General features: G+C 44.5%; 2 protein-coding genes across 7 annotated transcripts in view; one reads left to right on the forward strand and one right to left on the reverse strand.

Moving 5' to 3' along the window:
- Positions 1-16,192, reverse strand: part of PUS10 (pseudouridine synthase 10) — a 58,306-nt gene extending 42,114 nt beyond the window's left edge. The window contains exons 1-4 of one of the 5 annotated variants that reach the window (XM_090050098.1): positions 15,752-15,861; positions 12,797-14,490; positions 12,091-12,227; positions 5,128-5,397 (exon numbers count right to left, since the gene is read on the reverse strand). In XM_090050098.1, the coding sequence (XP_089906224.1) occupies positions 5,128-5,397; positions 12,091-12,216 (396 nt within the window). In that variant the 5' untranslated portion in view covers positions 12,217-12,227; positions 12,797-14,490; positions 15,752-15,861. Of the gene's footprint in view, positions 1-5,127; positions 5,398-7,702; positions 7,814-12,090; positions 12,228-12,796; positions 14,491-15,540; positions 15,697-15,751; positions 15,874-16,173 lie in introns of those variants that run through there. The other 4 variants (XM_090050117.1, XM_090050138.1, XM_090050108.1 and 1 more) reach the window with 4 other exon arrangements.
- On the forward strand, positions 15,877-26,072 carry PEX13 (peroxisomal biogenesis factor 13). 2 transcript variants are annotated; one of them, XM_090050151.1, is made up of 4 exons: positions 15,877-16,114; positions 19,005-19,702; positions 20,377-20,502; positions 22,311-26,072. In XM_090050151.1, exons 1-4 carry the CDS (start codon positions 16,041-16,043, stop codon positions 22,607-22,609), a joined length of 1,197 nt encoding a protein of 398 aa, XP_089906277.1. In that variant the 5' UTR covers positions 15,877-16,040; the 3' UTR covers positions 22,610-26,072. The 2 variants fall into 2 exon arrangements, with proteins under 2 accessions (XP_089906277.1, XP_089906286.1); XM_090050160.1 differs by lacking the exon at positions 20,377-20,502.
- The last annotated feature ends 482 nt before the right edge of the window (positions 26,073-26,554 follow it).

The raw sequence follows: 26,554 nt of genomic DNA on the forward strand, positions 1-26,554 counted from the left end.
TACGCCATTGCCCCCCCAACATCCTCCCTCCCACAGCCCATCAATACAAATATCCTTCAGAAACCTGATTATAGTGCTGCAACAGCAGGTCCCAACAAGGATGGAATCAGGCATGTCTCTCAGCCACTGAGATTACAAGTATGGTCCAGCTGGAAATTTGTCAGCAAGTCTGCTCTGGGTTCATTCCCAGACCCTGCTCTTTGCTAGGGCTGTCTTACATGCACACTTTAGGGTCTGGAGCATGTCAACAGACTCAGATGGGTGAGGCATGCTCAGTGCCATTCCCACTGAGACAAGCCACCAAAGCAGTATAGACAAACCCTTGGTGTCCAGGACAGCAGCACAACTCAGGACAACTGTAGAGAAAGCACTAGTTATTTTTAAGAAGGAGAATGGACAACCACAAATCCCAAGCTGCAGACTGGCATGGTTACGCAACTGTCGGCAAGTACTGCACACAGCCAAGTGCCGGTTACTAAGGGGAGCTGTTCCACTCGTGCAAAAGTGAAAGGGAGAGGATGAGTAGTGGACATGAGGGCATGATGAACAGGGTGACTTGGAAAGAATGAGGAGAAAAATCTCATTTGTGAAGAATGAAAGAGCAAATACATGTGCAGATGGATGGCAGGACACAGAGTAAAGGGGAGGGAATGGGAGTTAGGAGACACTGCTCAGAGGCTTTTAACTGAAGCAAGGGAATATTGCATGTGTCTCTATTTAAGCAGACTTATGACTCACCACCATGAATTTAACCACTGTGCACTGGAGTACAGCAGCCAACCTTTAAAAGCCTCACTGGTTTAACAGATTGTGTCAGTACCAGGAAGATTCCAGGTTAGATATTCCCTGTCTATGAAACCAGAACCTGTCAAGCAGTAGGAATTTTGAAGGGGACTCATTTTCTTGCCTTTTCTTCTAAGAAAATGTATGTAAACAGATACTGTAGGCAAGAAGTGGATAACTGTAAAATAACGTTTCTCTTCAGCCCTCCACCTTACTCTCCCAACCCAACCAGATGTTATTTTCAGTATGAACCTTAGGATATAAGCATACCTAACCAGATCTACCTATACTGTAGGAAAAACAGGTTAGCTTACTGACTTACCAACAGATATAATTTATCATACTGATATCCTGGCTCAATTTTTTTTTCAAATTTAACAGTGCAATAAAAACCATCAACTTGTTAGTGCAGAATCCTGTTATCAAACTGGGAAGCTTAACCTGTTCCTTATGGCATATACAATAATGGTCCATCAGGGAAATTCATTATTTTGGTGATGAAGAATCTTTCTATAACTTAACAACCTTGAGAAATTTGGCATTTCTTAATCAAATGCAAAGCATCTTATTACAGCTTAATTAACTCCTGTTAAACTCTCTGAAGTGGGCTGACTCGAGCTGTTGGCTGTAAAACTTCTGCTGTGTGTCCATATTTGGGGCAGTGTCTCAAAATCCATATATTTTCAAACATGTTAAAAACACTCTGAGATTTCAATTAAAAACAGCATCAGCCATATTTTTAAGACAACAATTTTCCCTTTAAAAAGTTCTTTCTAAATGGATTACAGTCTGACTGACCATTGCCACCTAGTGGCATAAACATAAAAATAACTATAAAAATCTGGCTCTATTCATCCCCCTTTTCTCCCCCCTTCCCCCAGCCTGTCTTTCATCCACTTACTCCTCAATTTACATCTTCACTGACTGCCTTTCTTGCACGCACACCAGCCTCTGGCTTCTTTACTATTCATTCCATCCAGGGAGAGCACACACCAACTGCAGAGGCTTCCTCAGCTTGATGAAGGGTTTTTAAACCCAAAAGCTTGCTAACAATTTTTTCCCCCAACTATTTAAGTTGGTCTAATAAAAGATATCAGATTCACCCAAAGAACCTTGTCTGGCTCTATTCAGATACTCTGCATACCTCATGCCTCCAAATAAGACATAAACCTTGTTTTGAGAACGATGAATGGATCATGGCTAAATGCTGGCTGGATGCAGGAGGGGAAGAATGTAACCCCCCGACCCCACCTGCTGCTCAGCCAAAAAATAGTTAGTTTGGCCGAGGCTATGAAAGGGTTAAATATTTAGCTTTTGGCTGAGCAGCAAGGGCAAATAGACTCTGAGCCCTCCTGTATGTGACAGGGGAGGAAACAGTCCCCAGCATTCATTCCAGTGTCCCCATGCCTTCATTTCAATGCAAAAATCAGCTTCCACAGGACATCCCCCACCCCATTTGGGATGGCTAATTTGGAGGGGGGGAAGGGAATATGCAAGTAAACATGGGCATTTGGCCAGAAAGAACATTGTTACAGCATGAGAGAATTACATACAACTCTTATAACTCTCTTGTATTGTTGTCTCTCTTTGGTCCCAGATTCTTATCTATGCCAGCAGCTCTCAAATTTTTTTAGGTTCCATGCCCTTTATTGATTTTGAGATTCATCTAAAAACATTAGAGTCTATCACTACAACCACACTGCAAGCTTTCCAAAAACCTAAGCGTTGTTCTTTGATTTTAATTTTTTCTTCCTTTGCCCTCATTTATATTTGCCATTTGCCTCCTTTTGCTCCCCCAGTCCTTCCTCTTATACACCCTCCCAAATTTCACTGTACATCCCCAGTGAAACATGGGTTTCCCAGTCTGACAAACATTGGGCTACACTAAATCCAGGGCTCATGTTATTAAATTAACCAGTCCTGTGTGTCAGCTTTAAAAGAAACACTCCCATTCAATCTCACTTCCACATTTCAGTTTGTTACACAAGCAATTTTATTGTACACACGATGCTTGCCATGCTCTTCACACCGCATCTCTTTCCCTAACTCATCAACACATTTCACCTGATCATTTGTTAGCTCAGTCTTTCATACCATGCAATGCCTTAGCACTTTTTCCTTAGCCTGTGGTTTTAAATATTTAGTTGGTCTAATAAAAGATATCACATTGACCCAAAGAACCCTGTCTTTTTAAACATGAAATGTTTAACAGGTTGTAGCAGGCACTAGGGTGCTTGCTACTGGCAATGGTGATAGGGGCTTAGCTGCCAGTCAGCAGGGCAGCACAGGTGAGGGTTGCCAGGGCAACCAATCTGGTCAGCTGGCCAGAAGGGGGCAGGGCCTGGCCCTTATAAGCAGTCAGGCTGAGGCCAGAAGTCAGTTCCCCTCTAGCAGCAGGAGCTCTGCTGCAGTGCAGTGCAGCGCGGCGCAGCACGGCGCGGCGCAGCCTGACCGCCGGCATGATGATATGGGGTAGAGAGAACCCTGACAGGGAGGTATCGAAAGAGGGACAGGGTGGCGTAGAATTTATGCTATAGCCACGAGGCTTCTTCTGCATTACAGTCGGTTGGCTTATGGCTTTGTGTTTTCTGTTCTGTTATTGTTACACTGGAGGACCGGGTCAGGCTGTAGGGGTTGGAGGAGGCCTCAAGGGAGCCCCCCAGTAGCGTGGGGGTTCCTGGTGCCCTGGGTGGGCACAGCAATCAGGTGCCAGAGAAGGCACAGCAGTTTGCTGCCGGGGTGGCATTTGGGGTGTCGTGACCCCAGCCCCGTGCAGGTGGTAGTCGGAGAAGCTCAGTGGGGCGTATGATCCTGAGAAGGGGGTCTTGGGAGCCAGGCACAGCTACGGCCGCCTGAGCCCCGGTCGCATGAGCACAAGATAGACCTCCGTGTGGGCGAGCGCCAGTAGAGCCTGAGGGAGGGACGTGCAAGCGAGAAGCCCAGTGGGGTATGACGTTCAGGGGACACTGACCCCAGTCCCATAAAAGGGGTCTGGAAGGCCCGGTAAGGCAGAGGCCATGTGAGCCTGATGGTGAGGATCCTGAGTCCGGCGTAAGACCCAGAAGGAGGGTCAGGGGCCAGGCACGGCTACGGCCACCTGAGCCCTGACTGCAGGGATCACGCGGAGATAGGCCCCAGTGCGGGTGGGCATGAGCACAGGGAAGCACAGGGAGACAGGCCCCAGTGCGAGCAAGAGCGCGGGGAGACAGGCCCCAGAAAGGGGGCGAACTTTATCAAGAGGCCCCGGGAGAGGGCGAGCGTATGACTAGAGCCCGGTGAAGGCGAGCATATGACGTGAGAGCCGCTAAGGAAGAGTATAGACACGATAACGTCCGGAACACCTGAGAGGTTTGGGGCGTGGTATTGGGGGTGGAAGGAGCCACGTGACACCCATAGTGTTGGGACATCATAGACATCAGGGCTGGAAGGGACCTCGGGAGATCGAGTCCACCCCCCTGCCCAAAGGGCAGGAAGTCAGCTGGGGTCATAGGATCCCAGCAAGATAAGCATCCAGAATCTATTTGTATAGAGCAGGGACCAGAAGGGTAAGAGCACCGGGTCCAAGGGGTCAAGTAAAGGCAGCCTCCCATTAATATTATAGAACCATCAAAGTTGTGGCAGGCGAGAATGAGGGTGCTAGATGGGCTACTTGGCACGGTAGGTGCGCCAGGAGAGATCACGGCCACTCCTGGGTCCCCGTCCCGTGACACAGGTATTCATACTGCTTTTACATTTCCGTCCATTTAAAAATAGCCAGTTACATTAAATGCCAAATAACACAGCCTTATCAAGTGTACTTTGTGCCTCATTCATTCATTGGTCACAAAGTGAGAGAGAAGAAGGGCCCACCGTGTACAGCCATAATATTTTGTGGTCCATTTTTGAAGGTCCAGTGGAATTGCTGACGGAGCATTAGGAGGTTTCAAAGAAAAAGGACAGAAATGTTTCACTATCTGGACTTCAGAAGGTTCAAGCTTCACCTATTTACCCAGAATCATCAGTTATATTAGAGCAAGGCCAGAGTAGAACGATCTTTGAGCTGCCCATAAATAATTCCAACTTGTTGGCTATATATGAGGTGTCCAGATGCCATGCCAAACAGTGTTAGCAACTGAATGATTCCATCTACATCGACAATATTTTAAGCAATTTCAGTCAACACCAGATCGGGTCACACTTCAGTTTGCTTCACCATGACTTGCATTTTTTTAAAATCTACTTCTATATGCAACTCATCCTTATAAATGACAATTAAAAAGCCAAATAAAAAAAGCCAGGCAACATGGTTTGCACTGCAGGTGCTGGCCAAACATATGCTTAATAGTGCAGGTTGTGATTTTTTACCTTTTTAACAAAATCAGCCTCGCAAAATTCCTGAAGAACTCCCAAGCACACATTGCAAACGGTCAGGGTCAAGTTTTCTGGAGCAGCATCCCCATCATTCACCACTAGGGTATGCTGGAGGGCTCCATTCTGATTCAGGTCCTCTGTCCCTTCTTCTGTATTCTCAAGTCTGATTCTCTTAGATGGTGGGTCCGCTGCTTCATTACGATACAGTATGTCGTCTTTATCCTTGTTGTTTTCCAGGAAATCATGCAACTCCCTAAGCAAGTCCTAAGTACAGAAAAGAAGGGTAAAAATCAGTGGATTTTCTTCTCAGCTCTCACTGATTAGTAGGCCTGTGCAAATAGGGAAGCATTCAATTCGGAATTGGCCAATTCAGATTTGGTAATTCAAATCACTGTCCCCATTTGATTCGGTGCCGATTCGGAGATTTGGATCGGCCGGGGAGAGGCAGGCACAGCCAGGCTGCAGGAAGTTCTCCCGCACCTTCTCCAGCTGTGCCTCCCTCTCCTGGGAGAGAGCCATGAGAGAAGCCCCCATGGCTGCCCTGCCAGCCCACCCCCACCTGGCCCCAGCCTCCCAGTACTTAAAAAAAATGGAAAAAAAGCCCCACACTCACCAGCTGTAGCAGCAGGGATCAGGGCCTCTGGAAGCTTGTGGCAGAGCCCCCTGGCACAGTGTGGGGCAGCGGGGATTGCCCCACCTGCCCCTGCTTGGCACTCATGTGGCAGCTGGCATGTTGCATGGGTGCAGTACAGCTCAGCAGGGTGCCGCACACTGTCTGGAAGCTGGGGCAGCTCCAGGAGTCAGGTGGAGCCTGACACTGCTCAGCCCCAGACAGTGCACGGCATCCTGCTGAGCTGCGCTGCACCCATGCCATGGGGCAGCTGTTGCATGGATACCAGGCCGGGGGGGGTGATCACCAGTGCCCCATGCTGCAAGTGGAGGATCTGCCACAAGCTCCCAGAGGCCCTGATCCCCACTGCTGCAGCCAGTAAATGTGATCTGGGGCTAAGCAGGTGATGGGGCTGGGCAGGGCAGCCATGGGAGCTTCTCCTGCGGATCCCACCACCTAGCCGCCCGGCTGTGCCTGCCTCTCCGAATCTCCAAATCTCTCCAGATCTTTTCTGAATTGATTTGAAGAATTCAGATGCAATTTTGACCTTTTAATGGGTCTGCCAATTCAATTCGGATTGGGAGATTCAGCTGCTGAATCAGGCTGAATCTCCTCTGAATTAAATCAGCAACCAAGGCTTTGCACAGCCCTACTGATTAGTATTTCCCAGTGCAGGAATTGTTATGACAAGCTTTATTAAATGCCATTCTGAAAGGTGATATTAACTGTTCTAGTGTAACTTTAAATAATGTACTTAATAATTACTCTTTTTTCATGATCTCTATTGAAAGATCTAGTTGAAGGATTCAAAACATTCCAAGTTGAAATGTTAACAAATACAATACAAGCAAATTACATGTTTCTGAACAAAACAGATAAGAACACAGAACCACCATTTACTAGGTCAGACCACAGGTCCCATCTCGCCTAGTATCCTGTGTCAGAGCAGCAGAGAGTGGATGCTGAAAGGGAGAGTGAATAGGGTACGACCACTGTTTTTTTCTCCACTGTTCATTTTGCATTTGTAGCCTCTAGCTTTTAAGATTAAGGAAATTCTGATTCAGACACTTTACCCCTAACTCCCATGCTCAATAGCTACTTTCTTCCAAAAATTTATCCAATCACTTTATGAATCTAGTTAAAACATTCAGGGAGGAAGGAGGAAAGAGGAGGGGAGGGGGGGTATGCAAGTAATTATCACAACATCTTGTGGCAATGAGTTCCACAATATAATTATACACTGTGTGTAAAGATTGAGAATTGCTGACAAAGTGGCAAAAATACTTTGTTGTAGCCCTGTTTTTAGGAAATGTTGTTCCTCTGTAACTTCAGCTGATATCAATGGAAATAGGTGCTCACGATTTCTGAAAACTAGGTTCTACACATCTTTGATTACACTGTCATGTAACTCCCACAATCAGTTGCCCAGGGATTACACTAGAGCTTCATTAATTCTCATTTCCTCATAATGCCCTCTGGAAAAAGTGAACAAATGTATGCAACTTCTCAGTAAGGTTTAATAATATGAGCTGAAATGAGATTCTATACCACTAACACTTCAAAATTTTATAGCTTACACTTTTTATAATACTTTTTATAGTAAAACTGAGTTCTACAATACAGTGTAATTGCACTAAAATCATAAGCATTTGGCACACTTGCTTTTTCCTAAGGTGCAGTTACCCACTTTGGTCAGGAATTACAAGTTTTTTTCTGTACCTTTCATGAAAAGGTAACAAACCTATATGCAGGAGCTAGAGCCTGGGATTCGGAGTTAGAAGTTCTGGATCCTAATGCCGGTTCACCTTAGACAAACCACATAACCTCCTCTCCATCTATGTCTCTCCATTTGCATTGAGTACAATGCAATATATGCCTATATCAAGTGAAGGTTCAACATGTTTAAGCACATGGAAAGCCTTGCCTGAATAATGCTATGTATTTATTTGGTATACCTACCATTACATTTTTTAAATACATGTTTGACCCAGACTCTCTTTATTTCTCTAGCACTCAGAACTTTGTCAAGGATGTTGAGAGTACAGAGTCCACAATGTTTTCTTGAAACATCTGAAAGAAAAGAACTAGTGACTTAACATTTTCATAGATTTCATAGATTTTTAAGTTCAGAAGGGAACTTAGTAGATCACTGAGTCCATCCTCCTGCCCTGGGCAGAAAAGAGCACTGGGGTCATATGACCCCAGCTAGGTGCTTGTCTAGTCTGCTCTTAAAGACTTTCAGGGTAGGGGATAGCATCACCTCCCTTGGAAGCCCATTCCAGATTTTGGCAACCCTCACCATAAAGAAATTTTTCCTAATATCTAATCTAAATCTGCTCTCCATCAATTTATGGCCATTGTTCCTAGTAACCCCAAGGGATGCCCTGGTAAACAGAGTATCCCCTATTCCTTGCTGCCCTCCCCCACACCGCTCACCACTCCCGATGTATTTGTAGACGGCTACAAGATCCCCTCTCAGCCTTCTTTTGTGAAGGCTGGAGAGATTCAAGTCCTTCAGCATCTCCTTGTAGGATCTTATATGGCCTATAACCATATGAGTACTCCTCCTCTGAACCCTCTCAAGGTTATCCACATCCCTCTAGAAGTGTGGCGCCTAGAATTGGGCGCAGTACTCCAGCTGCACATAGAGGGGAAGTATCACCTCCTTAGACCTGCTCATGATGCACGTTCTAACGCATGAAAGAGTACAGTTGGCTTTACTTATCACTTTGTCACACTGACGACTCATGTTCATTTTGGAGTCGACTATGACTCCGAGATCCCTTTCTGCTGCTGTGCCGCTTAGAAATAGTCACCTCCCAGCCTGTATGTGTGTTGGCGATTAGATGCAGCATTTTGCACCTATCCTTGTTAAACTGCATCCCATTCTGTTCTGCCCACATTCCCAACCTGTCCAAGTCCGCCTGAATCCACTATCTGCCCTCCAGCATATTTACTTTGCCCCATAATTTGGTGTTGTCAGAAAATTTGGACAGAGTGCTTTTCACACCCACATCCAAGTCACTGATGAAGATATTGAACAGCATTGGTTCAAGGACCAAACTCTGAGGAACTCCACTGCCCACATTTTTCCAGGTTGAAAATGACCCATCCACCACCACCCTCTGTGTGCACCCCATATGCCAATTCTCCACCCTTTTCCCTTTTAAGAGCAATGACTTTTTCTTGAAGCAATTTAACTTACGGTTATTCTCTCAATAACATCCATCTACCACAAGTTATTATTGGTAGCGACAAGCACCTATATAGCTCTAGAAACTTACATGGCACTTCAAGAAGGAACAGGTTCCTTGTCCCTAAAAACATATAGGCCTAGATTCCCAAAGGTATTTAAGCACCTACCTCCTTCTGAAATCAATGAATATTAAGTAGCTAAATATTTGCGTGGATATGATTCCTTACTATCTAATAGCATGCAGGCACAGCAATTCCCCATAAGGAGTATACCCAGTGAACAGAGCAATGTACTAAATACTTGTTCCTAGATATGCCTTTATCTTCACTTTACTTCTCCCTGTCTCAATTTTCCCATCTGTAAAATGGAGATGAGAACAATGACATCCTCTGTGCACCACATTGATATTTAAAGATGTGAAGAGTTGGTATTGTCATGACATCAGGTCATTGACAGAATAGGCTTATGACAGACATGAGGAATGGTATCATTGGTAAAGCAGAAATGGCAAGGAAGGATTCCTGGACAAAGTGGGTTTTCAGAATAAATCTCAGAGTAAGGAAACAGACAGAACCACAGGCTGACAAGGTGTGCAGAAGGACAGCATACAGGACCCTGGAAGCAGAAAGCCACAGTGTCGTAAAGAAAGATGACAGTGAGGACAGTTAGCAAAAAAAAGAAAGAGGAGAGGACTGAGATGTAGATGAGGCTATATCAAATAAGACCTTTCAGAGGTGGAGAAAAAGCTTGCATCTGATGTGGCAAGAAAAAGCAAGTCAATGGAGGGATTCCCAGGCATGGTGAAGAATGGATCAGAGCTACAATGCTGGAAAGTTTCCAGAGACTGTGGATGCCAGGAGGATACAAGAGCAAGTAGGAAAAAGGGGCAAAGGTCCGTTAACAAGAAAGCTAATGTTCGGACCAGGTTTTAGTAACAGGGACAGGAAACGGTGTCAAATCTTAGTGGGAGACTAATTCCACCCTGTTCCCTTAACCAAAGATGGCATGACACTGAACTTAGGAGCCTCTTACCTGGAGGTAAGAACCTGGAGCTGTCAATGAAGACCAAAAAGAGAAATGGTGATGGTGGAGTAGAAGCAAAAATAAGCAAATTTAGTTCTGAAGAGCTTGAATTTCAGATGGCGGTGAGACAACCCTGGATAGAAGGGGAGTATGTGAGGAGGGAAGAATTGTTTTGAAAGTTATTTGCACAAGGGAAGCACCAAGAAAATGGAGAATCCAGACAAACAGTATAGAATGGGAAGGAAGGAAATCAAAGAGACAAAAACAGAACCTGAGAGATACAAACAAACAGGAAGAGAGACAAGGGTGAAGAGATACAAAAGGCTCAGGAAATACTCAGCAAAAAACAGAACAAAACAGAAAAGCACCAAAATCACACCAAGGAAGATCGCTCAGAACAAAGGTGTTCAATACGTAGCTATTTTAAGAATGCATATTTACTGACAAATTGAATTTTTTTGCCTTGATCCATAACTTATGGCTTTTAAACCAAAGTGCTTGAATTACCCTGATCATTACAAGGAAGGCAAAAGGGTGATGGCCTCCCACTGCTTCCACTTCTAACATTATCCAGGAATGTTCAGTGCACAAATGCCTCTTCTCTGATGCAGCTGCTGAAAAGCACTGTCCCCTCCACTGCGCACTTCTGTACAGAGCCCCAAAGGAAAGGAACACAGGAATCCGGTTGGCTATGCATGATTTCTGGAGAGGGCCTAATAACAAATGACTTCTCTGCCCTACAGTACAACTGAAGGCAGTTCTAAAGAAGAAGCAGAAAAGAAGATTAGTTATCCAGGTGACTAATGCCTGGGCAACAAAAGAGCAGTGTGTGAAATGATGTAGTGGGACTAGCGGAATGAGATGGAAAAGAATCACTGATTAGTTATAGCTCCCTGATCCCCTGTCCCAGCACCAGTCAGAACTGTTTAATACCTGCTCTAAATTATCCTGCTGTCTCTGGTCCACAGAAGAGCCCAAAAGAGCAGCATGTCTACCAGAGAACTGCAGGTAGTTGCTGCTCACTTTATGCTGCCTAACTGAGACAGACTCTCTGGACTACCCCACTCTCTTTGCGCCAGAGTACTGAATAAGGCTCCCTGATCTTTTTTGAAATAACATGTCTGGTCCTCAAACTCAGAAGGCTGTACACTGCTGATTTAAGTCTGATGCATCATGCTGAAAATCAACAGATTCAAAAGTCCTTTCATTCTTCAGACTGATAAATTGTGATCCCTATATAGCAATTTGTATGGAACTTCTAGTCTTTACAGACAACAGAGATACCATAGTGCTTTTCATAATGATAAAAGTTTGCTGTACAGTTCTTAATCAGCTCCTCTCTAGTAACAACTATGCAGAACGATCTATGCTGGTTAGTGTTTACAGTCTACTATAAAGATGGCTGCATTTCAGTGGAGTGGATATGTGCAGAGTTGTACCACTATAAATGTCATTGTAAGATACTATTAATGCTATTTTCATTTAAGAACTTGGCCAGTAAATGACATTTCCAGTGTGATACTTTCAGACTTCAATGACGGTAAGTTTAAATTTAAAACATATGCACAAAGAGAAATCTTTATGCTTAGGATATACTTCCAAAGGAGATAATTTGATGCCAGATAGATGTCTAAAAACAATGTTTAAGTTATGCGCAATATAACAGTCTTTCTTGTTTTGTAATGAAGAAACATATTACAGATGTCTTGAGATGTGACCTCCCAGTTTTGTGTCCAGGAAGCATATTGTATTAACATTTAGTATAAAACGGCATTACAAAATGGGGTATGGATAAACGGAGAAGGTTACTCAATATCCTAGAGAAAACATTCACAACTTTCAAGATCAGATTCAACAATTACACCCCACTGACTGAAATGGTGGCATGCTTCCAATTCATCTATCAATAAAGCTACATTGTAGAAGATAAGAAGCAATGATTTTACCTTAACTTAGTCTGCTAAACCTCTTCCTCTCAGGCCTGCAGATCCAAGTACTGACACCACCAATAACTGACTGGCGTTCATAAAGTTGCATATTGGTGCAACTAGGTTAAGTCCAAGAGAAGTGTAAAAAAGCCCCACACCTTCATGTTCTTATATTTTAATTAAAAAACAAAACAGGAAACCTTGTGTGGATGCCTGTAAGATTCCTGCGATCCCACACAGCAGAATCTGAAAACACATCGTGGGCAAGTGCCAGTATTCAGTAACAGCTGAGCAACAGGTCTGTCCTTTTCTGTCAGTGAAGACATGCTGGATAACCCTAAATAAAAAAAAGCCAAATACAGATAGTAAGTAATTTTAATATTTACCTCCTAAACATAAACTTTCATAGAATAGAAACTATTTTAAAACGAACCTCCTCTAAAATAAACTTCATCCACTGCAAACCGTAGAAAGATAAACTCACGTGAACAGGACCTTTGGGATCAATGCCTTAGTTTTTAGCTTTTAGATCACAGGTTGGCAACTTTTTTTTGGGGGGGGAGAATGTGGAAATGACCCAGCTTGGGTCTGAGGCAAGTCAGCACTAGAACTTGGCTACCTCTGCTGCTTCTCCCTGCTGCAAGTCTGCAACAGTGGTGCAGGGAAGCCTCCCCTTCCATCAAAGCCCTGACTGCAGTATAGTGCAGGGAAAGCTCCCTGCTAAAGCCAGGGCTCCACAAGCCATATCCAGTCCATGAGCTGTAGGTTGCAGACCTCTGTTCTAAACCTTCAGAGTAGTATGATTGGTTTGCTACGGTCTATCTATTCCACTAAATAATATATTATCTATTATAATTATACACATTATAATAATTGTATATAATATGTAGGCACAGGACTACTGACCCAAGAGGAAACGGCTCTGCTTGCTGGAGGCTAGCAACTGACACAGCTAGGCAGACTTGCTCCAGAGCTATGATTCTTCATTCTGGGTGCATCTACACAAGACATTTACTGCAACGTTGCCTAATATGATCTACAGTAAAAGTCTTGACATCCACATGCCCTATTAGGCCTCAGGAAACTGATAAACTCTGCAGCAGGGTAGTACCTGTAAATACAAGTACTTTCCTGCTGTGTTTTTTCATGTGCAGCAGTATGGTTTATAAAGTGAGTTTTAGGACTTTCAAGTCTAACAATGACCACCTAAAAATAAGCCACTTGCTTAAAACTACAAGCCTCCTACAACGACTTTTCTCCTAAAATGATTCTTTTATATGTGGGCATCTGAATTTAAGGGGATTTCAAGAATTTGGAATATCTAAAAAAGGGAGCACTTGGACTTCCAGTGATGCCACAAATAAGGAATATGCTCAAGCTCATAACCACAGCCTGGCTGACTCCAGCTCAGCCACTTCTGTTTCGAGCTGCCAGAGTAGCCTCCATCCACAAAAGGAAGAATCAAGAAAAGGGAGAGACAGACAGAAGAGCCCAAGCCTGTTTTCTCATCATCTGTAGGAGGACATCTCGCAACTAGCCTGAGAAAGAAAGGAGGCATTAAGGAAGCAAAGGAGATTCTTTGGGTAAGGATATAAAAGTGAATTATGTTTCAGAGCGCTCCCAAATGCCACTTTATGAGGCTTCCCAATTATATTTATTATGCAGTTATATTAATGGTACCCAGGTGTCTCAATCAAGGTTAAGTCCCCATGATGTTAGCTGCTATAGACAGCTGGAGAGAGAGAGAAGCACTGTCCAGAGGTGTATGATCTAAAAGCAAACTAAAGCTATACCCCTTAAATGTCATGCTTTACACACACACACACACACACACAAAGTGTGTGTGTGAAAAATGTCTTGCATTCAAAAGCTTGTCTAATTTTATTCAAATTGCATAGTTGATCCAATAAAAATATCAGCCTAAGAAATTGCTCCCTCTTGTAAAAAGAAAAAAAACACACTTAAGATGTATCGTTTGGGTTTATATAGCATATTAGGGGGCACCGATATACTGGTTGGCTAGCAGATCAGCACCTATAAAAAGAGACATGACATTATTGGCTATTGGCTTTTCTTGGTCACTGTAGCCAATAACTATGGCTGCGTGCCGAGACCACCCTGGTGAGCAGTCCAGTCCCTACGTCCCACCACCAGCCCAAGCCCACAGCATACTACAGGTCCCAGAGAGCAGTGGGAGGGGGTGCTGGCAAGTGGTCACCGGGTGCCATGCTCAGCAACAAAGGGACTGTTACTGGTTCCTGCTGCTACTGCCACTGCCATGGCAATGCTGCACACACAGCAGGAACCTAAGCACCGGGGCTGCCATGGAGACACTGGGCTGTACACTGGCGGGGTAAGGCACGACATGAAGGATATTCTGCTCTGCCCGGCACCAGGCACTTTTGCAAAAATGGCTTCTCCCTGGCAGCTGCAGGAGCTTGGTTGCGCGGGGCCCAGTGGTGCTGAGGTAGTAGATTGCTCTGCAGCTCCTAATGCACCCAGCACTGCTGTCCACACAGGGGTCCATCCTGCTCATCTAGGACTGCAGCTCAGGGAGCAGGGCAAAAGGGTGATGCGCGTGGGAATAAGGTGGTCACTGCCTTCCTCATCAAGGGCCAGAGCAGGCAGGTGTGCATTCATGTGTGAAATGCAAAACAAACAAACAAAAAGGTTCATTTAGATCAGTAGTTTAAAATCCTTGCACTATCACTAAATATTGGTTATGGGATCAGCATCAGCCAGCAAGCGTGCTTAATCATTGGCTGTTGGTATCAGCCAAGAAAATCTTTATCAGTGCACCCCTAGCTATTAGTTATACATATTAGGTATTATAAGGCACCTGTCTCCTGAGACAACAGGTCTGCACTGAGTGAGCCATCCGCTTATTGAACATCTTTGAATGTGGCCATAGAGCTCAGCTCTTGAGTGGTAGTCCCTTCTGCACTCATCACATGAGAAACTGAAGGAACTGTCACCCAAGAATTGGACTCTACAGCCTCATTCACAGTTGTTTAGCAGGGCTGATGCCTCACTCAGTGCAAGTCTGTGGTGTTGAGAGACAGACAGATGTCCTATAATGCCTAGAAGGTATAGTTTTAGTTCATACATGTACACACACGCACATGCACACACACACACACATGCATACGCAGCCTTAGGGGAGGGCAAACCAGGTGACTACCCAGGGCCCCACACCTTAGGGGCCCCTAAACTTTTGCAACAAATGTCCAACTTGCTTATAGGTCATCAAAATTAAGCCTCAAAAGGGCCCCAAATGACTCTTGCCCAGGGCCCCAACAACCCTAAGGCCATCACTGTATACATGCACACATGTATAACTCACACATATAGACATACATAAGCAAAATCTATACATCTTAAATGGGATTTTGTTTTGATATCTTCACATACACATGCATATACATATAAGGATAACCTCATGTGTTGTAGGTGCAGAAGGAACGGTCACTCGAGATACACTCCCTGTGTGCATACGCGTCACTCAAGATGCTCCATGTAGGTGCATAGCCACATACACGCATGTACATACGTAGGCACGCAAACCCACATGTATGCACGTGCCTGTAAACACCCACACATACACCTGTACATGCGTGCGCGCGACCCTCTATACGCACGCACATACACACCTATGCAGGCGGGGGCACGTCTCCGCGCGCGCGCGCGCGGGTTATTTAACAGGCTTCCAACTGGGCCGCACCCGCCTTCACGGGACTGCAAGCTTCAGCCCTAAGCCCCACAGGCCACGTGGCAGCCAAGTCGCGGCGCGCGGGAACGGCGGGGTACGAGGGTCACGCCGCAGCGGCCGCAAACGCGCTCCAGCCCGGGGGTGCCGCTTACCTCCGGGGGCTGCAGAAGCCGCAGCTACGGGAGGACCACGAAGCCCTCGCGCCTGGGTACGCGCGCATGCGCTCCGCCCCACCCCGCCCCCCGGAAACAGGCGCCGGGCAGGCCATAGCAGAGGCAGCCGGAGCCACCGATCGAGAGGAGTGGCCCTGCTCACAAGCGCCTGCGGCGGCGGCCAGCTCGGCGCTCCCCACGTCAGGCCTGGCTGGGCCGCGCGCTCAGCAGCCGGGGGCAGCTGAGCGGCGCTGCGCTCCGCTGTGTTGTGCTCAGCGCCAGGCAGGACATGGCGTCGCAGCCGCCCCCCCCGAAGCCCTGGGAGAACCGGCGCCTCGCGGGCACCGCCGCCCCGGCTTTTCAGTGAGTGCGGCCTGCCCTTCTCCGCGCCCCCTCTCCCCAGCGCGGCGGGGTGGACTGACCTATGCCTCTCTGGAGAAATTCCACCCCCCCCCCCCGCGTGAAATGGTCTCGTCCACGGCAAGGGCCGTTGTGCTGCGCCGCGGGCGGAACGCCCCCCCCCAGTCCCGCGAGGATTCCACCGCCCCTCCCTCCGCGACCGAGGTTTCCAGGACGGTTGTGGGGGCGGGGCTAGCCAACTGGCGGCTGGACACTCTGTGCCCCCCCCCCCCCGGGAGGCTGGGGCCCCCGTGTAGGGGTCTCCCAGCCTCCCTCAAGTGAGGGGAACCAGTGGCTGTGGGCGCTATGAGGAGGAGGAGAGGGGCCCTAGCAACACACTTCTGTCCAAACTGTAGTCTAAACCCTGCATAAGAGGACTGCCAGCCCTGCTGCAAGAACACACCCCAAGGTGCGGTGCCACCCCCACAGATGGCAAGATGCCATAGCAAATGGTTTCTAGGTGGCCTCTCTGCTCTGGGTCAGACCGATTGCCATGTTTGAGGTCAGGGAAGAGTTTTACCTCATGGTCAGATTCATAGGAATCATAGAAATGAAGGGCTAGAAGGGATTCTAAAGATCATTGAGCCCACCCCCCTCGCTCCGGGAAGATTGGTCGGACTGAGGAGGTTTTTGCTTTGCTTTGCAGCAGGGAATGTGGGCCTCTACCCAGGACCTCTTGAGCATATGTTGACAACTTTTCAGACAAGCAGGACACCAGCTGCCGGTTCCCCTGCTTTACCTGTGGCAAGTTAGGCGTTAGGTCTGTGTTGCATCAGGGTTGGCAGTGATCTTATGTAGAGCTTAGGTTATGGCTTGCGTGGGGCAAGTTGGATTGGGATGATCCTGCCTCAGGAAAGTGGTTTGGACTAGAGCAGTGTTTCTCAAGCTGTGAGTTGCAACCCAAAAGTGGGTTGCAAGAATATATTAAAGGGTTCTGGACAAACTTTAAAAATGATGAAACTTTAAAGGAGAAAAATGTGGGAAACCGTGGCTTTTCCCTTGCAGCCTGGCAGAGTCCCAGCCTGTGAGGGGCTTCTTGCCCTCCACATACACACTGAGGGCTGAGGGAAGCAGTGGGTTGGGAGTGAGGGGCACTTGATCAGGACTGGCCATCATTGTTTACAAACAATACAAAAAGGTTGAGAACCACTGGTCTAGATGATCTCTGGAGGTCCCTGCAGGCCCAACTTCTGTATGATACTATAATTCTCCCTGGGTAGGTTCCCAGCCCTGCTGCAGGGGGGCAGGCAGCCTTGGCAGCCCTAGGGTGCTTAAAGGGACAGAAGACTATTGTTTTTGGTGGGTGGGTGTCACTTCTCTGTAATTCATTTTTCTGCCAGCAGTGGCTACCTTCATCCCCAGTCCTGCTCCATCAATATGACAACAGAGTGGTGCCTGGGCTCACTAGGTAGATGACAAGGAGTTTTTTAGCCTTTTTTTCATATCTCCCTCTGCTACTAAAACTGTTTTAGCTGTCTTTTTGGAAGTATGTTTATGTAGTGGCTTTCCACTACATAATTCTGTGGTTGCCCATGGCAAAGTTTATGGGATAATCTCCTGGGCAGAGGGATTGAGTTAGTCTCAAAGCATCAGGTTTGATATGATGGATCTAGACCAGCAGTCCCCAACTTTCACGGGCTGGAGGAGTGGCACAAACCAGACCACAGGCTAGATTCTACAAAGGGTCAGTGCATAGGGTTGGTGAGTAATTGCAAGCCTGCATTCCTGGTTTGAGCCACAGACCAACCCCACATAGTGGGGCAGAGCCACATTATCCAGCCCACGGGTCTGGAATCTTAGCTGTCACCACTTCCCCTACTATAGGCGTGGGCAATTGTTTGGGCTTGAGGACCACATAGGGAGTTTTGATGAGCTGCTGTAGGTTGGGTTAGCATCCTTTTCCACCTCCTGATGGAACAACTCACCAAAACTCCCTATGAGGCTTTGGGTGGGTGGGGAGCAGTGTTCAGGAGCAGGAGGGCTGGCAGGGGGTGTGCGGATGAAGCGTGTGTGCATGAGGGGGTGGAGGAGGCTGCATGGGATCCAGCTGGGAGTGAGGAGAGGTAGTGGGGGAGCATGCAGTGGAGCTCACCTGGTCAGCGGCTGTCCCCGTGGCACTCCACATGGGGCCAAGCCCTGCCTGAGGCATCCTGTGCTATGATCCAAAACACACCCACTGGCCTGTACCCAGCCTGGACCCCAGTCAGTGCATAGCTTCTGGCGGGGCTGTTTCCAGCGCGGCTGCAGGGAGGCAAGAGGAGTACAGCAGCACCCAGCCAGTTGCAACTGCACTAGGAACAGCCCCACTGGAATTGCGTGCTGGCTGGAGCCCAGGCCAGCAGGAGTGTAGCACGGGCTACCCTGGCAGGAGCGGATGAGACTTGGCCCCATGTGGGGGCAGCCACAGGCAGGATCTAGCCCACGGGTTGTATTTTGCCCACCCCTGCTGTAGCAGCAAATTTTCTGCCCTGTAGGGAGCCTTGTGGGCTGGAAGATAAGGCCTCACATGGGCTCACGGGCTGCTGATTGAGCACCATTGGTCTGGACAGATCTGGAGGTCTGGACTCAGTACTTCATGCTATGTGGGTTAGTACACAAAGTACATGACCACTTTCTCTGAGTGCATGGGTTTCAGATGACATGATAGGTCCTATCTGCTCTGATCATGTGTTAAAACAATCCCATGATGCTTTTTGCATAAAAAAGCATGGGCCAAACTCTTAATTTCCCAACCATTGTTCAACATGAGTGCTGTTTGGCTGCCAATGTCCAATATATTTTATTGGTGCTGGGTGTGTGTGTAGTCAATAAGGTAATGCATGTGTACTGATCTTGGATCTCTGAATTTATTTAGGTCTGCTGACTTGAGTGCTGGCTTGCCAATCAGGCCTGGACAGCCTGCGCTTACACGAGTAGCACCGCCTATTTTGCCAAGACCGTCACAGCAAACAGGAAACCGCAGCCTGAACACTTTCAGGCCTGCATACAGCAACTCTTTTTCTCCAAGCTATGGAACATATGGAAACTCTTTTTACGGAAGCTACAGTCCTTACAGTTGTGGATATGGTGGTTTGGGCTATAATCGGTTTCGTGTAGATGATATACCTCCCAGCAGGTTTGTTCAGCAAGCTGAAGAGAGCAGCAGAGGTGCGTTTCAGTCTATTGAAAGCATTGTACATGCATTTGCTTCTGTCAGTATGATGATGGATGCTACTTTTTCAGCTGTTTATAACAGTTTCAGGGCCGTTTTGGATGTAGCCAATCACTTCTCCCGACTGAAAATACACTTCACCAAGGTGTTCTCAGCTTTTGCATTAGTGAGAACTATAAGATACTTCTATAGGCGGCTGCAGAGGCTTTTGGGTCTGCGGAAGAGCTCTGAGAATGAGGATCTGTGGGCTGAAAGCAAAGGAACAGTGGCTTGCATTACCTCTGAAGACAGGGCAGCCAGCTCAGCAAAATCGTGGCCCATTTTTCTATTCTTTGCTGTTATTCTTGGAGGTCCCTATCTCATCTGGAAGTTGCTGTCTACGTACAGCGATGAAGAAACAGGTAACGGAGATTGTCAGAGCAAAGGGATTGGAGATGACAGAATGTTCTTATAACAAACCAGTTATAAAGTGGTAGGAAAAAGGGCGGAATTAAACAGAGATAGATAATTCCATTATGAAGGAAGTTTACTGTTGAATCCTCATTCATGCCATGTTTGCTCCTTTTCATTCTTTGTCCAAAAATTCTATTTAGGAGGATAAAAATAAAGAGCTGGCTTGACCACTACTCCATGCACACAGCTGCAGAATCAGATTTTTGTGTGAAACTCCTCTAGTACTGAGGCCCAACTAGTTATTACAATAGAACACTGTACAAATGAAGTGTGGTTTAGTGAATGTGGGGGAAAAAAACTTAGGTAGGATTTTCATCTAGATATTGGGATGACAGCTCAGCTCTGCTGAAACAAAGTAGTTTACAGTTATACTTCTAAATCCACATTTGGGGACCCAACTTAAAGCACCCAAAATTTGAAAATGTTGGTCACTTGTATAGTGCCATAAACATTTTTATTGCAGTTCTGTATACTTATTTTTAAGTTGGTAGGTATTACACAAATGCCAAGGGATTTGTCATATTTAGGATAGATATACTCTGGGGAAGGTAATCTGTTCCTATGTGAGAAATAGTTAAAAATCCAGATTAGATTGCCTTTTAATGCTTATTGTGTAAAACAGTGTCTAGTAACTGGGCAAGTGGAGAAGATGATCATGTAGTAGGAAAAGCAGAATACGACTTCAGCACGGTTTCAGAAGAAGAAATTTCTTTCCATGCTGGTGACATGCTAAAATTAGCCCCCAAAGGTAAAGTTTTGATTTGTTGGGTATTTATTTTCTAATGATGTTGTAAATAAGGTCACATTGACAGCTCTAAAAAATGAGCAAGGCTTGGCTTGTATCAGCTGACATGAGACAGCATTCCAGTGATTGTCCAGAAGCACTAGTTAAGCAGTACACTCAATTTTATCGAGTTGGTTTTGGCTATTATGACCACTCATTTTGGGGAATGTTCTAACATTACTTATACAATGCCCCTTCACCAATTGTTCTACTCCTAATAGAATCTTAGTGGCCATGTTGCATTACTAGAGCCCCTGCCCAAATGGATTTTTGCCTTTTGCTGCACTTGCATTTTCAGAGCACTTTAGAAACATTTATCCAAAGATATGCCCCTAACATAATTTGCATATTCCCTATGTGATGAGCTGATGTGTATTCTATATTCTAATATCTGTTTGACTTCTGACTTCAAAGGAAACTGCACTCGTACATCTGAGAGCAGAGTTTGAATACTTTGATACAGTAATCACTGAGAAAACTATGCCATCTGAAGGAGGATAGTTGTTGCATAAATATATCACACTGAATCCAGTAAATAAATACAAATACAGGCAACCCCCATGTAGCGCTCTTAATTGGTTCCTGAAAAACAGTGTTAAGTGGAATAGCATTAAGTGAAACTTGCTGCCAGCTGTATGATTCCTGTGAGCATTATAATGAAACTCACTGAGCACTAGGTGGAATCGGGTGTCAATGTAAAACAAGTGTTACAGCAAAATAGCACTAAGTGAAATAGCATTAACCAGGGGTAGTACCTGTACCATATTTTCTCATGTAACTCACACTCCTGAACCTAACACACACCTTATTTTGAAAAGCAGAAAAAAGAAAAAAAAGACTTTTCTAGTGTCTGGCTGCAAGGACGGGGGCTAATCTTTAGCTAACTCATCCTTCCTTTCCTGCTTAACTAAATCTCAAACCCTAGCTGCTGCTGACTGGTCCCAGTGGGTGAGTCTATGATTCTGGAAAGAAAGATGAAGAAAAGAGCATAGAAACAGCTGTGAAATAGGAGGAGAAAGACCAGGAGCAGCTAGCAGACAGCAAAATTGCCCTAACAAGGGTTAGCTTGACTAGTTGAATATCAAGACCATTAAAAAGATGAGACAGTTGGTAACACATCGGGAGCAAAACAAAATAAGCCATTAAGTCAATTAACTCCTTCAGCTGTCTGAACAATAATACACTGTGCAGCAGGAATCAAAGCTGGGTGCTTCCACTGTCTCAGAAGCTGCCAGGCTTAATATATGTCCCTGTTCCCCAACTCCCAACCAGTTTTGGAGGGAAAGTCCAATTTATTTTCCTGTACATCTAGGCCATAAAGCCCTTGATTTGTTGGGTATTGCATTTAGTTGTTTACAAAACAGAATGATATTTAAAAATCCTAACAAAGTAGCTTTTTCTCCTGCGCAGAAAATACCTCGTATGGGAAAGGGATGTTCCTAATTTAGATTCTGAACTGTAGTGTAGTAACAAGTTTACACATTCTCAAACATCAGTAATAGGTGGTACAATTTTAATAAATAAACTTCTACTCTATATTTAAATATCACTTTTTAATTTTAATTGTTTGTATCATTTTATTCAACAATAAGTCGCATGAAAAATAACAGCGTGTCTCATGTGTGTTCCATATTTCTATAGATTAACCTTTGAATCACATATACAGATGTCTGATATTGTATGTCTGCTGAGATTTCTAATTTTTTTCTGTCTTAGCTGTTTAACTATAGCATATCTCAAATTTGTAATCATGAGTTGTATTTTCTTATTAGAACAACAGCCAAAAATACGTGGCTGGCTTTTGGCTAGTGTTGATGGTCAGACAACAGGACTTGTACCAGCTAATTACATCAAAATATTGGGTAAAAGAAGAGGTAGAAAAACAGCAGAAGTGGAAAGGATGACAGAACAACAGCCAGCTTTTACCAACACATCATCTGTTAGAGGAGCCACCGCTGTTGACACGTTAGAGGAGCAGGAAGCTGCCTTTGAATCTCTTTTTGTTGGAACTGACAAAGTTCCTGTCAGCTCTGACTCTACTGTGATTGTTGGAGAGAAACAGGAACTTTGATGAGCATAGTTCAATTACTGAGTTCATTGATGATAATTTTGATATGTTGAAAACCATATTGTAGCAGAACACTTGTGGAACTATACCATTGGTAATGTCTGGTGAAGGGATAGCAAAATAATTTGCCCAAAATGTAATAGCATGCTTGGTTCATTTAAAGTTGTTCATTTGTGGCCCTGCCCAACAATCTAGTGGCAGTGTTAACATCTTGGGCCATGGGGAGTTTAGAACTTTATAGAAGAAACAGTAAAATAATGCTTCGCATCTTTAGCAACTCATTTCAATCAGCTTGGAGAATATGCTGATGAATTCTGGAGGTTGCTGCATCTGGTCCTCGCAGGAGAAAATGCTGGCTTGATAGGAAGCCTTTGCAGAGGTAGGCAAAGGATTGTTTTTGGCTTAAGTTAGTGCTTCCACTATTGCAGAGAAAATTAAGACTTCATCCCTTTGTTATAAAAAGGTGACTGTCTTTAAAAGAAGACAAGTATTGTGAAAGGAAAAACATTCATTTCTGTTCTAAGCAGACGTATGCTACTAGGACTTTTCCTCTATTGTAATGTTCTTAAAAAAGAGAGAGGTGTCAGGAATAAGACAAAAGATCTAGACCACACTCTAGTCCCTACTTCATGAATTGTCTAGCTTCCAGCCAAGCACATTCAGGACATAGTCCTTTATCAATACTCCCTCTGTATCACTTCCAGCCAGGTATTACACCTTGTCAGATTCTAGCAACCTTTACCATTTGGGTATAAAAGTAATTTTAACCTTTATACCCAAACCACTGTGTCTGTTTTGCTGTTTTCTTTCTGAATTTTGTAAGAAAATCCAACTTGCTATTTTAATATAGCAGAGATCCTCTCTTGATAATCCCAGAGAATAATAAACATTAATTAAAGCTGTCTATTAGTTTGCCTCATCATGAAGAAGCTTGAGTTTTCTGCTAAGTTAATTGTTCCTGCTGTAGTTCCAGCTGTAATTCTGGTCTTTGCCCCATAATACATGAGCTCCTAGTATATTGTGAGTCACAATGGCGTCAAAACAGTGTACATAATATGTGTACTTTATTCACAACTACTTTTGTGAGCTCTGTATCAGAAGTCATATGACTATTTACTTTTCTGGGAAACAAAAGGGCTCATCTACATGTGCCCCTATGGCACCGTTGTTACAGCAACATCATTTAGTACTTCCTTTAGGAAGTACTGTCATTTAGTAAAGGAAGTATTAAAGGAAGTACTAAATGACAGCACAGTAATAGCTGTTACTGCACTGTGCCAACAGTGCAGTTATTTTTAGCCTGTATGTTGCTGTAGCAACGCACTATAGCAAGGGAGTGTGTCACTATGGTGGCATAGCATGGTTTGTGCCTGCTGATGCTACATTGCTGTAGCATCTTGTGTACATGTGCCCAAAGTGAGGTAAAGCTTCAGGTTCTTCTATAAGGATTCCTTCCCATTAATATTTGGCTCAGTCAATGGAGCATCATTTTCAGTTCAGGTCATATTAAGTACCCTCCTTTTTAAAAAGGCATCCTAAAATACTGGGTAATAAAGTCAGTATACATGCATTACCATAAAGAATTATGATGCTTTTTGCATACATGTTCCTATAGGGATCTTCAGAACCAGCTGCATTGTGAGTTTCATTAGTGCATATATACTTTAAACACATTTGCTGGGTTTTTTGTTGGGGAATTTGTTGTGAATATAACTGCTAAGACATTTAGAGCAGGTCATATTTAACTCCAGGTTGGCTGAATGACAGTAAACAGCTGGTATGTTGGACCTTCTGATTCTTGGGTAACCTCAGGCTTCCTGCTGTTTTAAAGTGGTAGGGGCTAAGAGTATAAGTTGTGGTGCTCAGTTTCCTGGGGGATAGGGTAGATAATCATTTGCATTCTTGGTTGTTTTCTAAGACTATGGATGTGATGGGGCAGGAAAAGGAAAAAGCCAAGCTCTAAATGAAAGAATATGTGAAAGAGTCTTTGAGATGCACTTAAATCAGAACAGTTTCCTGAGACTTTCTCAGCATGTCAGTCCAGCAGAAAAGAGCTGCAACTACAGTTGGATGCAACTCCCTCTGCTGCAGAAATTAACAGAAACTGAAGAGTAGAATGTATTTCAAAAACATACGTAACATTTTATATCAATGTACCGTTCCTACCCATGGTTCATATTCATGATGGAATTCATTTACTATTGTTGTGTTTGGTTTTTACTAGTGAAGCATCAACCTCTTGTATCAGCAAAGGATTTTAATTGGAATAGCAGTCCTTTTTTAAAACAGTTTTTTAAAGTGTCAATTGAAATAAGCTTCTACTTTCTGATCAAAATTTGACAAGAAAACAATTTAAAGAGAACGATTATTAGGATCTTGGAATCTCATTAATTTTTAAAGGCATAGGCTTAACTTTCACTTAATACAGTTTTAGATCATACTCTTTGAAAAGTATGCTCTGGTTTTAAAAAAAAGGGATAGCTTATACATCATTTTTTCATTAGTTGACCTGTCTTTGTAGTAAATTGATTTAATCTTTCAAATCGTCGTAAATGTCATCACAGTGTATACTGTATCTTGAATTTTGGCCCTTTCAATTTTGTACTTGGCTTAATGAAAAGAGGGGGCTGAAAGAAAATGGTGAACTAAGTAATTATTAAAAATTATTGTGAAACTATATTGTGTAATTGTATTAAAAATCATTTGAAACGGGCTATGTAACTTGGATAGGCTATTTCCTTAAGAAAAAACAATGCCAGTTTGGTGTTTAAACAAAATTTAGGATACATTTTGCAGTAATGTCTAGGTGACTCAAATTTATGGACACTTAATCTCTTAATTCCCAAAGATTTTCATTGTTTTGAAACTGTAGGGGAAAAAAATCTAATTTAAATTATGTTTTAATGCCAAGCAATTGGTTAGCTATGTTAGTGATATATATAAAAAATTCTCCCATATTTCACACACCTTTGTTAAGAAATCAGAATCATTCAACGTATCCTTAATCAATACTTGCATACCTTTTATCAGAATTCGTGAGGACCTGGAGAATTAATATGTGCTGTTCATCATCCAAAGTCATTTGTGAAATGTAAGGGATATTTTTATATGACAGTTGTCACTAACTGAATGTACAAACTATAGGAGTACTGAAATATTTAGATGAATAACTGATTATTTCCATAATTAAAATTATGTGTTAGGTAGCTTGCTTAATGCAGCAATACTTAGCTAAAGTGCTGAGCAAGGATCCTGGTTTTCTGTGTTTAAAAACTGCAAATTCTCTGATTAAAAACCTTAAACTCTCTGATTCAAACCCCTGAAATCCGAATTTTTCCATGATGATAATAAAATGCCACTATATGTATAGGTATAAATTTAAAACAATGTTTTATTGATATATTTGCAATTTTAAAGCCTACCAGTGCCTCAGTCGTTATAATAAAATAAATTCTAAATACCTGTATATTTTGGTGTTTGATTTCTTTTTTCTTTCTTTTTTAATCAAGGAAAATCAGCTCCTCCTGTCCCCTTTGTTCACCTGGATGTGGGTCCAGGTGCAACTGTCCTCCCCCGCTGCTTTGTAGAGCTTGGCAGCCCTGATATGCTAGTGCCCTACCCATGCCATTGCCCCTCACTTCCAACACAGCCCCCCACCCACCCCTGCTGATACCCCTCATTCCCCCCCAACCTACAGCCTCCTAGTCTTACCAGTGCCAGGTACTCCCAACCCAGTCCCCGCGCCTCTTCCAGTGCCTCTCACTTCCAAGTCATAGCCTCCCCAGTCCTGCCAGTGCTCCTCACTACCAGCCTACTAGCCTCTTCCCCCTCCAGCCCTGCCAGAGGGCTGCCCCCGTATTGACCAGGCCAGAGCACGGCAGCTGCGGCAGCTCTGACTTGTGGACAGTGGCGGAGTGAATCTGTCTTCGGCATAGGCTGGAGGAAGGA

Source organism: Crocodylus siamensis, chromosome 1 (genome assembly GCF_052110815.1).
Source record: "Crocodylus siamensis isolate JL-2025a chromosome 1, ASM5211081v1, whole genome shotgun sequence".
Classification (NCBI taxonomy): Eukaryota; Metazoa; Chordata; order Crocodylia; family Crocodylidae; genus Crocodylus; species Crocodylus siamensis.